Source organism: Penicillium cataractarum (genome assembly GCF_028827025.1).
Source record: "Penicillium cataractarum strain IBT 29864 chromosome Unknown utg000009l, whole genome shotgun sequence".
NCBI lineage: Eukaryota > Fungi > Ascomycota > Eurotiomycetes > Eurotiales > Aspergillaceae > Penicillium > Penicillium cataractarum.
In genome coordinates, this window is record NW_026622745.1 from 1432911 (window position 1) to 1449223 (window position 16313).

Consider the following 16313-nt stretch of genomic DNA (forward strand, 5'->3'; position numbering starts at 1 on the left):
TACACGAACCTAAGCAACCATTCTATACGACAATATATTTACATTTCAGTCCTCACAAACCTACAACTTCTGCTCAGACGTAACAATCCAAAAAGCCATAGCATCAATCTTAACAACCTTCCTCTTCGCCCACTCCAAATGACCCCCGGCACCCGCCTCATCCTCCTGCACAGCCTGCGCCCTAACCCAATACTTCCTCCCAACACGCGCGACAACCCTCGCCCTCACAACCAAAACCTGCGGCGTAGTCACAGGCTTCTTATACCGCACATCCAACTGCACCGTAAACGTCTTTCCCCTCGGATTCTTATCAACAGGGCCCGAAGCCGTCTGCACCGGCGCCGAAGCATGCGCCGCCACAGCCAACGACATAGCCTCGTCGATCAGGGTCGCGACAACGCCCCCATGCACGGTAGACGGGTGTCCCGCGATCCCCGATCCGCCCAGATCATAGATCATTATGATATCCGCGGGATTGGCGCCGGGCGTGGGGGTGCCCGATGCGGCGGCGGCATCCTGCTTCGTTGCGGGGAGCCAAGTGGGTGGTGTGGACAGTGGGATGTTGAGAGTGCGGCGTTGGAGGGTGAGGACGTGCGGGATGGTAGACGGGGTAGCTATCGTTGCGCCGAAGAATCCGTCTTCACCGCTGGGTTTGGCTCGGCGGGAGTCTGTTGGGATTGGGGTGTAGTCCTCGGAGGAGAGGAGGGAATTGGCCCATTGGTGGTTGCGGAAGTGAGCGATTGTTGCGGGGGAGGGATGCGGCGTCAGCCATTTTTGGGTTTTAATCGTCTTGAGATTTTTTGAAAAAAGAGCGTATGCAACCACCGGCTGGGAGGGGAAGAGTGATCGAGGTGCTATCGCATCTTTGTTTCCCGGTCCTTTGCGCCGGCAATATCTCGGGAACCTCGGTTCGTTCCTAATCGGGGAAGATAGACCCTCGTTAGGTAAGCAAGAGGGAAGACCCTTATCACGTGAATTGTATAGACCCGAACGGTCGGGTTGACTAACCCAACCATCGCGTTGTAGGTAATCAACGGGGGAAGATATCCATGGTTTATCAATCGGTGAACTCAAAGAGAGTTTATTACCATGGATGTAAAAGAGTGTATCCCATGTGCCCTGGATTTCCGCGATAATTGCCCTGATTTAGCTTTACAGACACGGTCTTACTTGGGTATGCAATTGAGATGACAGGTGCAAGGAGGCGCCCTCCTGATGGTGAAGAATTTGGTGCGGAATGTAGGAGGCGTACGGATAATAATTGAAGCCTGGAATTGACCTACTGTAGTCAAAAACACTAGGGTACTGTACGGTGAAGAGTGCGGCATTAGAGTGATAAGAGACAATAATAATCATTGTAATCTGGGGCAGAGTCCAAGAAAGGAGAAGATAGTTCGTACGACTCGAGGGGATTGGTCGTCTGACTCGGGCAGTTCCACAGATAGATAATGTATATTCAATCAGGACTGTACCTAGTGTATCAGTTACAATAGATTCAGCACGAATAAATGACTCCTCCTCTAGCGCGTCAAATCTCAACTATCACAGAAAGAGTCCGGTGGTTGGACCGTGGACCGAGCTCAACAGGGTCCTGTGGCGCCCACGATAGTCTCTTTTAGTTCCTTGGAGAAACAGAGTCATTTCCGGACCAAAACCCGGGAAAGGCGGCCCTGAGAAGCTTTCCTGGTATGTGCTTTCCCCTCCGTTACCCTGGCTCCCTTAGTGTTTCCTTTTTTTACCCTGCAGTAACTTCCATTATTGATTACCGTATTTAGTGGACTGCACGGTGCCTGCCATTCCCGGCTTTGTTGTCCTGCACTACCTCTTTTAGCTTCTTGGCTTCCTTCTCGCTACTACCTTGCAATTCCTCTCTCTTCTTTCCCCCAACATCCGAGCTGCCTTTCTGTATCTCTTCTACTCCAATCAAATAATATCCATCATGCTTCCCTCCGTGGTCCTCATGTCTGCTCTGGCAGTCGGTGCACTGGGCGCCAACACCACCTACACCTACACTTTCCCCGCAGGGTTCAACATCGGCCTGGTCAAGTCGGACGAGCTGAGTAGGTTGACCAAAGACTCCTTCTGAGAGACAATGCTGACTCGACATCAACAACAAAAGGCTCCTGGTGTCAAGGACAGCGCAATGAGTGCCCCTCGATTTGCAAGGGCTCAACCAAGCAAAACACTTGCGAACCCGTATGTGCTGCACTTCCGCAACATCCGCGACCTCGTCGCAAAGGTCCAAGATTGACACTGACACTGATTCCTTGCAGTCCACATTGAAGTTCAACTGCGTTTGCGCCGACGGCAGCGTCCCTGATGTTTCCCCATACATTCAGACTGTTCCCTTCTACGTCTGCGAGGCGACCTATGGCCAGTGCATCGACGCTCACCCCAATGACGCCGAGGGCCAGCGCGCCTGCAAGGCTGCTGCCACCTGCGGTAGCAAGAATGCCAGTGCTGAGGATACCACCATGAGCTCGACCACAACTGCTGCCTCCACCACTCTGGCCATGGCCACTAGCACCAGCGCCAGCCAGACTACCTCGTCGGTCGCGGCTGCGAGCGCCACTACCAACGCCGCTGCCCTCTTTGGCCTGGAGGGCTACTCGACTGGTCTCATGGCCGGCGCCATGTTCTTCGCTGCGCGTCTGTTCCTGTAGAGGAACCCCCCTCACGACGGATTTCATATCGCCTTTCGGAGTTAGCTTGGCGCTTTCTTTTGCGATGTCATGCCGCGTGCAGATGTTTTCGTATCCTTTTAATTTTTTTTTCAGCGCGATGATGACCCGCTGATGCTCTTTTCCTTTTATTGAATGACTGATTCCCCGTTTCTGAATGCTCTCCTGCGTTGATGTTATTCCCTTATCAATGAAGAAAACGCGCGCCTGTCCTTCCCTGTGTATTAGCGGAGTTTGCAGTTGTCTGCCTGCATCGGCGGTCGCATAGCAGACTATGGTCTTAATCAACCAAACTTTTGGTGACTTTTTCCTCTCCAAACTGTAAAGCCTCGCTGTACAATTAGATCAGAATGAAAGTGGATGGAAATAGTTGGCTGATGGCGGAGAGTGCGGACGGTCAAATTGGTTGCTGCGGCGCGGGCCAGTTGGCGTTCCTCTTTCGCCAAGACTTTTTGGCACACACTGAAATTTCTCAACTTATCGATACGACTCCACCATCAAAGAACCTGTCTTCCTCTCTCCCTCCCCCTCCCCTCTCACCACATACCCCCTCCTAATCATGCCCGCCCCGTCCAACACCCTCCTCATTGAGGGTTCTTTCTCCGAGCTCGCCGACGAGTTCGCCCAGTACATCGACACCCTCCGCAAAGAGGGCAGCCTCCAGTCCGAGATCGCCCCGCTCCTCGAGCCGATCCGCCAGCAGGAACAATCCGAGGGCGAGGCCGACCTTAAGCAGCGCGATGAGGTCTTGAAGAAGCTCGTTGGGGCTGCTGCTGCCCTGAACGGTGCTCCCGAGAAGGGTGAGTTGGGATATATGGGTGTGGATTGAAAGTGGGAAGATTGTTGCGGCGGAACAAACGAATGGAGGAAAAAAAAATGATGTCGTTGAAATATCGACAAACCGCAAAGGCAATCTTCCCAGATAGATATACAGAATTACTGACTTCGAGCCATTCGATAGAGATCATCCCTTCCTACAACCTCCTCGTTCACCTCATTCACCAGTCGTCCGACGCCGACGTGTTCCTCCCTCGCATCTGCACCTATCTCGCTAAGCCCATCACTACCTCTCCCCAATTCGGCCCTACTTTGGCCATCTCCATCCTCACCACCATCTTCAACACTCTGTCCACCAATGACTCCAGCCGGTACCACGTCCTTCTGGCCATTGTTGCCGTCATCCGCCAGTCTGGCTCCGGATATGCCTTTGAGGCTCTGAAGCCCCAGCTCGCCACACAGCTGCCTACGTGGTTGTCCGCCTGGGAGCTGGATGAGGAGGAGACCCAGAAGGTTCACCTGGCTATTGCCGATGCCGCTACCGCTGCTGGCGACGACGACCTTGCCCAGACCCACGTTGTGCAGGCTCTGCAGACCATCCCCGCTGCGGATGCTAGCAAGCCCGCTGCTCGCGAGCTGGCCGTTCGCGCTCTCGCCTCTGCCCTGCGCCGCCCTACCGTGTTCGATCTCACCCCTCTGACTGCCTCCGATGCCGTCCAGTCGCTCCGCTCCAGCGACAGCACTCTCTTCGAGCTGCTCGAGATCTTCACCTCGGACACCCTCGATGCCTACGAGGAATTCGTTGCCGCCAACCCTCTCGCTTCCATCTCCGGTGGTGTCCTCGCCGAGGCTGCCGATGCCCTGCAGACCAAGATGCGTCTCCTGACTCTCACCTCCTTGGCCTCCTCCACTCCCTCGCGCTCGCTCCCCTACGCCACCATCGCCTCTGCCCTGCGTGTGCCCGCCTCCGATATCGAGATGTGGGTGATCGACACCATCCGCGCTGGTCTGGTCGAGGGTAAGCTCTCCCAGCTGAAGCAGGAGTTCCTCGTCCACCGCGCTACTTACCGCGTTTTCGGCGAGAAGCAGTGGGCTGAGGTCCAGGGTCGCCTGATGGTCTGGCGCCGCTCCCTCGAGGGTGTTCTGACCGTCATCCGCTCCGAGCGTGAGCGTTTCGTCCGCGAGGGCATCCAGGCTGCCGCCGACCAGGAGGCCGCTGCTACTCAGGGCAAGAACGGCGACAAGGGCCGCTCCGGTGACCGGAGGCGCAACCAGCAGGCTTCGCAGCCCCGCGAGGTTGAGCCCGTTGCCGAGTAAACGTGTGCTCTCCCTCTCTCTGTCTGCCTTGCCTTATTCTTGACGACGAAGTTGGGATGATTTGTGGAACTACTGCATTGGAGTAGGTGTTTTCTGCGGCGGAGTGGAAAAGCAAACAAACAAAAACGAAAGCTCACTGAACACAAAAAATCCTCTTTTTTTTACTTCTTTGCGCTAATAGAGGGTGGAGAAATGACTGTTTTCTTTTCTCTTCCCTGGGTCTTTTTTTTTCTCTATCTCTCTCCCATCTCTCTCTCCCCACCCTTTTTTCTTTATCCCTCATGCATCTCTTTTTATTCATTTTCTCTTTTTTTTTTCGTCTTGGTCCAGTTTGTTAGGTTGGATATACTGGCCCCTTCCTCTCTTCCCTCTCCCTCCCCCCTTCTCCTCCGTTGATATTGGGATCCCCACGAGTCATGTCATGTCTGTGTTTTGCTCTGTTATGTTTTCCCGGCGGGATTACTTTGTCTTGATTGCCTGGTCTTGGATCAGAATTACAATACTTTAGATGATTTTTTCTTGGATGTGTAGTCGATATTGGCTTTCTGCCTCCCCGTACTTTAGGTGGCGTAGGAGATCGTCATAGAAGCATTATGGGCATCAAAATAGAATAGTTGTGTTCAATTTGTACAGGAAGTGAGGGTTAGGAGCAGGGTATGGTCATTGCATGCTTCGGTCGAAATCCACTTTGTATAAAGTCAGGGGCACGTCTATCGTGGTTGAGCTGGCTATACCCAAGATCTAACCTCTAGAACCCAGTGTTAGAGAGATCCCCGGCTTGTATACGGTTGGTGAGATGGTTGGTGGTATTTTCCATAATAACTGCCCCGGTGGTAGTGGACTGATATCGGGTGCTGTATTTGGTCGACGAGCTAGGCAAGCTACGTCGGAGAGAGTGAAGTAGAAAGAGAGGAAGTTTGATAGCTACGTAGGTTAGCTGGTCATACGCATCAACCGAAAATAAAAGGATAGTTGGCGCTATGAATCGAACGCCAACCTTGAGGTTCCCTATATACTTCATCAAAATGCTCCATCGCTATCCCACGATGCCGACGGACATGCTTCAAGGATGGCTCGGGACTACAGCCACTAAAGAATCCTCCTCTACACTATCATAATACCTTAAAATATCGTATTTTTAATGTAGAATGGAAGATATTAATGAGATCTATCTATTAAACCAAAAATATTTAGAAAATAAAAACAAAAGAAGAAATCGGCGAGCGAGGGGGATTAGCTCGCTCGCCCACTCTCCCCCCTTAGGGTGTGCCCGGTCTTCCGTGGAGCTATGCTCGACATCGGATACCAGTCAACCATATTTTCCCTCGAATTTTCCTTCACAGGGGCACACCCGTGGCCAACCAGGTGGCGACGAACCTGGCTGACCAACTAGGCCATATGAGGGGGGAGATTACCTGGAAGAACTGGAAGTTGGTGATAACCCTCAATATCTCAACTTTGCCTGCGCCTTATTGTATTAGCAGACTCTTCTGTGTTGACAAAGAGGGGTATGTCTAATATCCAATTGAAGTAACACCGACTATGTATACACGCTCTCGAGTAATTGTGTGTCAACATGCCATCTTAATTATAACCGACACTCTATTCATCTATACTCCCAAGCTCAAAACACAAAAACAGCGGTCTTCGTATGTCCCGACCAGTAACAAGCACGCAATATCTACACCAATCTAATCCAGTCCTCTCCCCCTTAACGAGCATGCACACCACGCTCCTCAATCCCCTTCTTCACTTCAGCATAAACATCCTCCACAGACCCAGTAGCCTGAACCTTAACAACCTTCCCCTTAGCCTCGAAATCATCAACGACAGGCATAGAAGTCTCCACAAAAGTCCTAAACCGCTTGCGAATAGACTCCGCATTGTCATCATCCCGTCCACTCGTCTCCCCACGCTTCAACAACCGAGCCTCCATCACATCCTCGGGACAATCCAAGAACAGCACCAACTCGGACGGACAAACGGTCTCCTCAAAGAAAACAGCCTGATCCAGCTTCCGCGGGAACCCGTCAATCAGGAAGCGCGCCTTGGTACCGGGGGCCGGGGGTTGGCGTCAAGGGAGTCGCGCATCGCGTTGGAAAGGAGGTTGACGGTGACTTCCATGGGCACGATTTTGCCCTCGGTGATGTAGGTTTTGATCATTTGGCCGTATTGGCTGCCCTCGCGGAGTTGTTCGGCGCGCAGGAGGTCGCCGGCGGAGAGGTGGACGAAGCCGTAGTCTTTGACTAGGTTGGCGGATTGGGTGCCCTTGCCGCTGCCTGGGCCGCCGAGGAAGAAGAGGACTGTGACCTCCTCAGGGGAGAAGCGGGGGGATGGAGAAGCCATTGTGACTTAGAGGGGGGATTGAGTGGATTAGGAGGCGGCGTCGAGGAATTGAGGTAGGAGGAGGAAGAGTGAGGGATGTGTGTGGTTTGAGCGGCGGTGTAGTTGGGAGAGTTTGGGGGGAAGAAGAAGGTGGAGGGGCAGAAGCGGTAGCTGCGGGACTGGCAGGTTTTAGTGGACTTGGACTAGTTGAGCTGGCATTGCGCCTTAGAGGGGATTCTCAGCCACTTACTTCCAACCTGATTATGAGCGCTGTGGCGATTGTCCGGTGCGAGACTTGACAAGGAACACGTAGGAGCCGGAACCAATGCCAATGATTGCGAGGATGGGCAAGATCTTGAATTGAGAGCGGTCGTTATGGGGTGCGGAGGACGGGCGCGGAGGAGGAGTGGACTTGGGCGCGTTGCTGGAGGAGAGGCGCCGGGGAATTGAGGATCGAATTAGGTGGGTAGGAGTGAAGGCTGGCTTGGAGAAGACTCCAGATGCGAAACGGCGGGCGATAGGTAGAGACATGAGGTGCGTTGTGACTTGTGAAGCTTGTTGGATTGTGATGGGAAAAAAGAAGGGAGTGGCCGGAAGAGGTTTAGTTGCTGATCTGTATAGCGGCATTTCTGCAGCCAAGTCACACCTTGGCATTTACCGAGTATTTCTTTTTTTTGAATCTGAGAGACAGTCTAACAGATTTTTAGAAAGGTCTTTTTATTTAGAGGTAGTTAAAGTGTATCTAGCTAGGCTTTCCCCCCGATTGCTTGATTCGTACTGATAGAGAGAAATTAACCCAGTAAGGGGCCACTAACAAGATCCGATTTATTGTTTATTTTTCTAATACAAGACTCATAAAATTCTTGAATCAACTAAGATTACTCGCTATTAATGATACTATAATTTTAAACCTAGCATGCTGAAAAAGTACCCACTATCCAGACTCGTCCAATGCCAATTAAGTAGGGTTTGTATATCAATTCCTATGCTTTGGGCATTTTTCAAGTGCAATCTGACAGTAATCTCAATATCCTTTCCATAAAGAGGCAGGTTGGTGGTGTGGCTATACATGTAACTATGCATTGAGACAACTTGTACTCTACCCAAATTATTAAGGGAAGAGATGTCAAGGAGTGGACTAGAATGGATGTAATAATGAGTATTCAACTCGGAACTTCTAGGTACGTGATCTGAAATCCCAAAAAAACTGAATCTATTCATCTCGCTTTATTGACTGTTAATGTTGTAGCTTGCATCCGGTGTGCATCTGGTAGATTCGGAGCTAGGTTCATGCAGCGCTAGAGCTTGTTGCTACCTCGGGTACAACATATCCATCAAGCATTGATGGGAATAGGATACAAGAACAAGACACAAAGCAAGGGAAACAGATATTGATTCGTAAACTGGGAAAATTAAAGAGAGCTAAAGAAAAACGTAGTCCATTTCAACCCAAACCTGTGCTGCACTTGTCACAGTTACAGTCCATGCAATTGTAGAGACGATTCCAGATCGCATGAAGATATTCGTTCCCGTAACTCTGGTTCGACTTGTGTTGTGCTTTTGCCAAATCATCCATCCAATCTGCATAAGGATCTACAACAACACCATCAGATACCCGAGTTAGACGGAGTCTCCCAACATGTAGAGCGAGCATCTCCAGAATAACAGCAATATCAGACGTCGGTGCCTGCCCCCTTCTCAGCAGTTCCACAGCCCAGGAGAGGGTATCCCTAATGGTTCCATCTTTGGAACAAAGGCGGCCAAAGTCTGCTTCGGCGAGGGGATCAATCAGCTCGAACCCTTCATGGCTATCGCGATCTTCGTCTTCAGAGCACCCGTCGATTAGATCGAAATCTTCGGCAAGAAGAGATCCAAGCGGAGGAGGGGCTCCAAGTACCTCTATGTCTTTGACCATCTCGTCTAGCTCTGTTGCAATTTCCATACGGACGCTGTCCTGAACTGATACCCCGTTGAGGGTGTTAGCCCATGTTAGCAGTTCTTCACGGAAGGTCTGTCGGTCGTGCATGAAGGATTCCGGATCGATGATTTCAGACATGATTTGGCTGGGGTCCTGTGGCATTTGAGAGCAATGGGGACCTTGACGTTAAAACTGGATTTCAGAGGTAGATGGATGATTTTATACCGCGAGACGTGAAGAGAAGTTCCATGTTGTAACATCATGGGGGTATAACGATCGTAAAGAATCGCAGCATATGGGTAGTGTTGATCGTTTGTTCGCTAACAATGGCCATTATCGTAGGTGATGCTTTCATGTACGTGTACAACTACCCGATTGCAAAGTGGCAAATAATAGGGATATTCGGATTTCTTTGTCAATAGTAAGACTCTGAAGAGCGAAGGTATAGGGCTTGTTAATTTTCTTTGAGCTGGTCAAATCGTTGAGAACAAAATACTGAGAAAATAATCGCAAGAAGGGTTATTATTAACTTCAAGTTCAAAGCCAGTAGCCCCCGCGCCTGGCATAGCGGCCAAGGCCTGGAACTGACCAGCCTGATTCGCGTAGTCCGAGGATAATGTACTCGTAGGCCTGACGTGGTGGTCCTGCCTGCGTGAAGCGGACGATAAACGCCAGTTGCTCAAAACCCATAATTGGTCAGTTTATCGACTTTGCCCTGATGCCTTCTTCTTTAGGCCAGGGTGGCGCTATGACTGTAGTACCGATTTGACTATCCTTGTCTTTTATCTTCTGTAGGCCATGTGAATTCTGCAGGACCTTCTGCCTTAGAAAATGGGGTTTGAGCAATTAGCACTTATCGTCCACCTCACCTGCGGAATTTTATATTCCCCCAACAAATCACCTTTCAAAGCTTTTTACAGCATCTTCTTAGTATCATTATGACTAGTTTGATTAGAAGAATAACCATAATCTCTTATTTAAATTATGAAAGTATTGGTTGTTCGATGAAATGGGAATTTATCAAGGTGTGGGCATTATGATGAGGGCCATGAGTGTCGTTGGAACGAGTTTGCATAGTAAACAGAGGTCGAGGGTTCGATTCATGAATAATTCTATCCCTGATTTTAACCAAACCTAAGCTTCCAGAGTAAACAAGGAATCCATATTTTCACAAAACTCTTTCGAAACCGTGCATTTGACCCCTCAAGTAGCGGTGGACGGGATCGTAGGACACATGCTTCTGAAGCGCGTTCCATACTGGAACTATTATCATCATTCAAAACTAGCTTCCCTCATAGACATGACATATCAGAATCTTCTCGGCCGGCAGTGTCCTACCCTAGTGTCTCTCATGCAATCAGATACACTTTTGGATCATGACATTGCCGGTTTGAGATAGAAAGCGTAAGACTTAGACCAAGTTCATGCATATGCAGCTAGAAAATCAGGTAGTATACGAACGTATACGGCACTGATGATGCTTCCAACTCTAAAATTCCCCGGTCATTTAGTTTGGTTGGCGATCAGGGGTCGAATTAAACCACCCTGGATCAACGGATAAGTAATTCATATGTATAATCTGACTCGACTGTCTAGTTTATCTGAAACAACCTAACCGGCGATCTTGCTCAATTGACACCAAAGAAATTAAATGGTCGAAATCAAAAGCCAGCCACGCTACCCCGGAAAATCCAATTTCACATGCTTTCCCTATGCTTGCAGTAGCACACAACGCGAAACAACAGGAGGGTCGATCCTGCTCGGCTCGAAGACACGAATTTCCTCCTAAAACACCCATAGCATCAAAATTAATGGATCAAATCCCGACAGTATATCTCATTAACCCTGTCCACTATAGCCGTTATTTCTCAATTTTGAGGCTGTATGTCGGGAAGTGTCAGACACCCTGCGATGCAAGTCTATCCACAATAGGCTATTTGCTCCGGTCTCCACTTATTCCTACCAGTCAGTCAACTCGTCGAGACACTTTGGGAATTTGAGCATGCCAAGCTTTGAGCCCCCCTTCATTCGCCGCCCACTCAAATTCGCAACAGGAGCAAAAAATGGCCGTGGGTGCGCCCCAATATCGCGCGACCGTTCGATGGACCGTCTGATTTTAGAGGTTATTCCTCGCGTCGGTACCGAATTTCGGGTGTGTCTCGGACAAGGAGACTTCAATATGGACATGGTCGCAGATAAGGAAGGTAGAAGTGGCTTTGAGGCGCTACTATTAAGTTGATTATGGAGATGAGTTTAGAGCAGATATTGATGGACTCGCGATCCTGTCTGCGCTCGTGGGTGTCTGATCTAGTCTAGCATGCCTACGACAAGGTCTCAGATTCTCGGGTTGCCCTTCACAGCGACGTATCTTCATCGTATGACAAAAGTACATTCCGCGTAGCCACGCAGTTCGATTCGCGTGTTGTCGCCGACCCCGGCCGAGACGGTAGGAACTTAGGAAGAATATCACGGCTTTCTTCAGTTTAGCGTCTATGTGTGAGGCTTCACTAGCTCCGCTATTGTTGGCCATTGCCAACTTGGTCACTCGAATCGTGCATTATAATACGCAATGCAAACGAGCATAGAAAGTATGCTAATCAGTAGACGTGATAACTTCTCGGAGAAGTGCCAGCTGATGCCGAGCTAGAATTACCGAGGATCCTACTATACTATGCTTGGGCACGACAATAATGAAGCAGAATCCAGCAGCTTGAATTAAAGGTTTGAGCTGTCCAAGATTTAGGTGAAGAGGTAGATGGGTGGACCAATGAAATGCGATTCGACAAATAGGATACCAGGCACGGCTCGATCGCACGAGCCGTGGCTGAAATGGCTGAAATTAATTAAATGGACTAAAATATTAGGGAATAATCTTTAGAGCCGACGAGCCCCAATGATAACTTTGACCCTGCGAGTCAGCTGGGATCCTGATTTCTTAGCGGTCCGTAGTTGACTTCAAGCTGGTCTTTGCAGGCTCCACATGAAGCCTGTGCAAAGTAAATCCATCTCCGATTGCTTCCTCCAATAGGTTACCGAGGGCCTATCTGAAAAAGGAGCTTGTCTTCCTGTCACTTGACGGTGGTCGTGCACGGTCTGGCTCTGGTCGATTTGGAAGTAAATGTGGCCATGACTCCGGGCTGGCCGTTGAGCTATTCAGTGCGTAGCTAGTCTATTGTGACTGGGTTGCTTTTAGGCGTTGCTGTACAAATTGAATCACTTCCATGTTGTACCGAAAAATATAGAGAAAGTGCGCGGGATCGGTTATCGGCGGTAGGAACCGAAAACAGCATGAGCCATCACCCTCATCGCAGTAACTCCGGATAGAAGAGAGGAATGGGTCGCACCATTCCGGATGAATTCGTGGATAGATCTAAATTTTGGCACCCAACATTAGATCGGATCTTTATTTCTGGGTCAGGCCAGGGCTCCAGATCACCAGAGGCCTTCGAGATGGGTTCCGGTTTGAGGAACAGAATATATAGAAGTGGCTCTGTATGGCTTACCCCTGTTCCGTCAGTGCAAGTTCCATGGTCATATGAGAGTCCCGGGACATATGTTTCCTCGCCGTATGATACAGCCGCAATCACTTAGTACACTATCTTTTAGAATGACTGCGACGAACGAGGCTGTAGAATATGCTCACCGTTCTGGTTGAAATGAGGCTCTATGGCAGGAACTTTGAAAAGCCACTGGGAACTCGTACCGCATAACCCATCCATCATCGCGACTCCGCCCTATATGGAGAATGCAGTCTTCTCAGCACAGCTCAATACGAAAGGAAATCTCGGATGGAATGAACTAAAAACGCTAGAATAGGGTGACAAGGGGAAAAGAATTAATGAAGACCAAAGAATACCGGAGATTCAAAGCCATGCAGATCAACAATGACCGAGCTATGTCATTTTCCCATTGACGGTGAAAGCAAAATAGCAGATAGAGTCCGATACAAATCGAATCCCCACTTACCAAAGAGTACCCGATGATGAAAATTTTCGAGTCTGGACAACTAGCGACATAAGACCGAATGTAATCCTGCATCATGTAGGTGCCATTAGAAGCAGCAACGCGGTGGTCATCTGCACCGTGACTGTAGGGAAGCGCAACGCTACTCGAGCCTGGAATGAGCTGTAGGACCAGGTTCTGGACGGATACCATGACATTTAGATGATCGCCAGGGCCTTGACCTCGCATCAAAATGGCGTGCACACCCGTAGCGCATTGCGAAGGTGGGGTTTCCTGAGTCAGGGCCGGCTGGAATTGACTGATGGCAAGGCCCAGGAGCAAGCAATTCTGCAAAGCATTGACATGCATGGCGCCTCCGTATCAGCCGTGATAGAAAATGGAGATAGAGCATAGTATTGGCCGGACGGGCAATGAACCCGAAGGGATCTACAGCTATTACAAAGTATTTAAAATGCTGGGCTGGCCGGATGTTTAAGGGTGATTATGGGATTCGATTCCATAATTTGATATCATTGGCTCACAGACATACTACCATTTTACCCGAACCTTGTAGTTAGACTAGAGAATGGCGAATTTCAGCGGGCTACAGGCTGATATTATCCGTACTGTGCAACGAGTGTCCCAAAATGGATAATCTTATATGTCGGGGTGTAGAAGACTCGGAGCCGAAAAGTATGAAAGATCTGCAGATTGGGATCGGCACCGCTTCTCGGTATTGAACTCAGGGAGAAAGAGGAGAAGGAAAGTGAATAATTAGGAATCTGCAGTGATAGATACGCTTTGGGACCTGCCGATCGATCGAGGCCCCCCTTCCTCCCAACGCAAATCCCGCCTCGGCGATAAACATGTGAACAAAAATTAGACAAGGAGGGGTTATAGTTGAAGTGCAAGTGTGGGGATAATGAGAATTGCCGATCCTTCAATTTAATTCAATGAGGAGACATCAACTTGATAAGGCTGATTAGAGAGGGGTAGATTTAGTGGCTGTCTTGGAGTATGGATGGCCTAGAATTCCAGATGAATGAGCTGAATATTCGGCGGAAACGTCCGTGGTTTGGCCGAAAACTTAGTCGACAAGCCGGAACAATGTTAATGTAGCAGATGTTGGATAGTCGAAGTATTCTCTATCGTACAACGATGATAGCAAATGGTATTCAAGTTACACTAACTAACGGTTCTCAATTGCACAACAGCTGGGAGGCGAACTGCCATCCCACAGAGCTACGTTGGGCGTGCATAAACGCCATCCTGCGTTGTATTACCGAACCCCCAACCATATGTCAGGCACACTCTATACGATTGTAATTGTAGGCAAAACAAATTTATTACTTCATCGATATTCCTTCTAGAGTAGTCTGTTCTATGGCCACTGTAAGGTATTCCATCCATCCGAGCGCCGGCCTCGGTTCGTGTGCTTACTACCTTAGAAAGGCCAGACCCTGGGCTTAAAATGCCTCTTGTGACTTAGCTATGAGGTCTCGGATCGCGTCGCCTAGCTCAGTGATCACCAATCCAGATCGCGGAATAGTATGGCCCTTACCCGTGTCGAATAATGCGGCTGTATCCGGGTCGCATACGTTGTATAGCGCGTATGCGCCATGTCGGAAAGGATCTGCTTAGGCGAAACATTGAGGAGGTCACATCAGTCATGGAACCTTGACAAAAGCGAGAATATATTGAAACATTCTGCGTGCGGGGATGTATCATACCATTGGCGCCCACAACATGCAGAGATGGTACATCGATCAGGTCGTCTTCCTGATCTGCGAGGACAATGCCCTTGTGGGGGTCAATTGGAGGCCAGCCAGTAATGAACATTGCGCATTTGATGCGTCGCTCGCGGCCAGTCTCTTCGAATCTGCGCTGCTCGTCCAGAATGAATGTCGCGGCGATCGATGCACCTTCGCTGTATCCAATGATGCCGCCAATGTCTGGGTTCTCCTCAAAAGTATCATAGAGATACTGCATCACATCATCGTGGTTCTTCCATGCCACTTCTCGGTCACCGGCCAAGTCACGCATCACATCCTCTGGGTTCTGGCCAACTGGGATTTTTCGTACCCGGCTGATCATCGACTCTTCGGCTACACCACCATCTTCCGCCCAGCGATAGTGCGGCCCGGCGCCAAAATACTCCTCAAATCCTGTAAAAAAATGAGACATTAAATTGGAACTCCCTTTTGGCTACTTGCCAGATGTTGGAATGGGTGCTCATGCCTTGGGGTGGTTTAATTCGAACCAAACCGTTGATGTAATGGAACGAAGCCGCATAATCGCGTGCCAGCTCCTTCTGTAGCGGTGCTGGAATTGATCACTTCATGTTAGTGTTCGCTTCTTCAAGACTGCATCATCTGCTCATTCCGGTAGTTTTTACCTAGTTGAATGCTGATGTTCTGCATCAATTAGCACATTTTTCATTTCAAAGGGACTCACATTGTCTTGTATGATTCAATTTACTTACTTCGATATTGCCGATGGCACCATGAAGACAGAGGAACCGCATCTTGAGCAGTATTGAGATAGAGCGACGTACTGTGTATACTCTGACGATTGCAGGATCACGGTCTTTCCAGAGGATAGTTTAAGAGAGAAAAATAGCAAGTCCCTCGGTAAAGGCTCCGAATAAGCAAAGCAGCCAAGCCGAAGAAGCAATCAAGAAGAACCTTGGAGCTTGTCAAATCCAAACCCTGCAACAGATTCCCCGGGACTAGTTCTTTAACCCATAAATCAGGAATTCCCTCCGAACACATGTGATCGACAGGGTGTATCCACAATACCGATCCACAAGTTCATCAAAGCTCATGTGGGTTGCATGGGCCCAGAAATTCATGTCCCTGAATTTGTGTCTAACCTGAGCGGGCTGCACAGTAGCACCGTCAAAGTTACGCCACCAGTGGCCCAATGTCAACCTTCAATTCTTATCGCAGGGATGTCGGGGCAAATGGTTCTTTGGGAAATAGTGGGGAAAAATCCGTTTTTTTAGAATATGGCTCTTTTTCTTCTTTTTCTTCTTTTTTTTTTCAAATTACGGATTTGAATGAAATAGGGAAGGGGGCCTGTTGATCTTCGGGGTTTCTAACAGATCATCCTTTTCAACCATTTTTGATTAATCTGACACTTCAATTGAAGTGCTGCCAGATTCTTCTATTTAACTCTCATGGCCTGTCGGGCAATGTCATAAGATAGATCTATAAACGAACGAGGAGAAAGAAAGCCCCGAATATTCTGCTATACATTCGTTGATTCTATCGTTATATACTTCATTTCCACCCATTACTCCTCTTTCTTCTTCCTCTTCACCTTTCTCATCTTTCATTCTTCATCCCGTCCTC

At 49.2% G+C, this 16313-nt stretch overlaps 8 protein-coding genes across 8 annotated transcripts; 2 read left to right on the forward strand and 6 right to left on the reverse strand.

The window, feature by feature from the left end:
- Nucleotides 1–60: 60 nt before the first annotated feature.
- On the reverse strand, nt 61–1016 carry N7496_011120 (PaaI family thioesterase; the record flags this gene model as incomplete). The annotated part of the gene is made up of 2 exons (XM_056704033.1): nt 61–916; nt 1009–1016. 2 exons carry the CDS (start codon nt 1014–1016, stop codon nt 61–63), a joined length of 864 nt encoding a protein of 287 aa, XP_056549993.1.
- Nucleotides 1017–1939: 923 nt separating this feature from the next.
- On the forward strand, nt 1940–2663 carry N7496_011121 (uncharacterized protein; the record flags this gene model as incomplete). Its single annotated transcript, XM_056704034.1, has 3 exons — nt 1940–2060; nt 2120–2196; nt 2274–2663. The coding sequence occupies 3 exons, from the start codon at nt 1940–1942 to the stop codon at nt 2661–2663; spliced, it is 588 nt and encodes a 195-aa protein (XP_056549994.1).
- Nucleotides 2664–3240: 577 nt separating this feature from the next.
- Nucleotides 3241–4775, forward strand: N7496_011122 (PCI domain protein; the record flags this gene model as incomplete). The annotated part of the gene is made up of 2 exons (XM_056704035.1): nt 3241–3481; nt 3643–4775. 2 exons carry the CDS (start codon nt 3241–3243, stop codon nt 4773–4775), a joined length of 1374 nt encoding a protein of 457 aa, XP_056549995.1.
- Nucleotides 4776–6486: 1711 nt separating this feature from the next.
- On the reverse strand, nt 6487–7121 carry ura6 (uridylate kinase ura6; the record flags this gene model as incomplete). Its single annotated transcript, XM_056704036.1, has 2 exons — nt 6487–6789; nt 6831–7121. The coding sequence occupies 2 exons, from the start codon at nt 7119–7121 to the stop codon at nt 6487–6489; spliced, it is 594 nt and encodes a 197-aa protein (XP_056549996.1).
- A 240-nt stretch (nt 7122–7361) lies between these two features.
- N7496_011124 (uncharacterized protein) lies at nt 7362–7631 on the reverse strand (the record flags this gene model as incomplete). The annotated part of the gene is made up of 1 exon (XM_056704037.1): nt 7362–7631. The coding sequence occupies one exon, from the start codon at nt 7629–7631 to the stop codon at nt 7362–7364; it is 270 nt and encodes an 89-aa protein (XP_056549997.1).
- A 913-nt stretch (nt 7632–8544) lies between these two features.
- N7496_011125 (uncharacterized protein) lies at nt 8545–9156 on the reverse strand (the record flags this gene model as incomplete). Its single annotated transcript, XM_056704038.1, has 1 exon — nt 8545–9156. The coding sequence occupies one exon, from the start codon at nt 9154–9156 to the stop codon at nt 8545–8547; it is 612 nt and encodes a 203-aa protein (XP_056549998.1).
- Nucleotides 9157–12187: 3031 nt separating this feature from the next.
- On the reverse strand, nt 12188–13329 carry N7496_011126 (uncharacterized protein; the record flags this gene model as incomplete). Its single annotated transcript, XM_056704039.1, has 4 exons — nt 12188–12388; nt 12522–12604; nt 12662–12752; nt 12985–13329. 4 exons carry the CDS (start codon nt 13327–13329, stop codon nt 12188–12190), a joined length of 720 nt encoding a protein of 239 aa, XP_056549999.1.
- A 1097-nt stretch (nt 13330–14426) lies between these two features.
- On the reverse strand, nt 14427–15484 carry N7496_011127 (uncharacterized protein; the record flags this gene model as incomplete). Its single annotated transcript, XM_056704040.1, has 5 exons — nt 14427–14593; nt 14691–15165; nt 15221–15282; nt 15356–15374; nt 15443–15484. 5 exons carry the CDS (start codon nt 15482–15484, stop codon nt 14427–14429), a joined length of 765 nt encoding a protein of 254 aa, XP_056550000.1.
- Between the last annotated feature and the right edge of the window lie 829 nt (nt 15485–16313).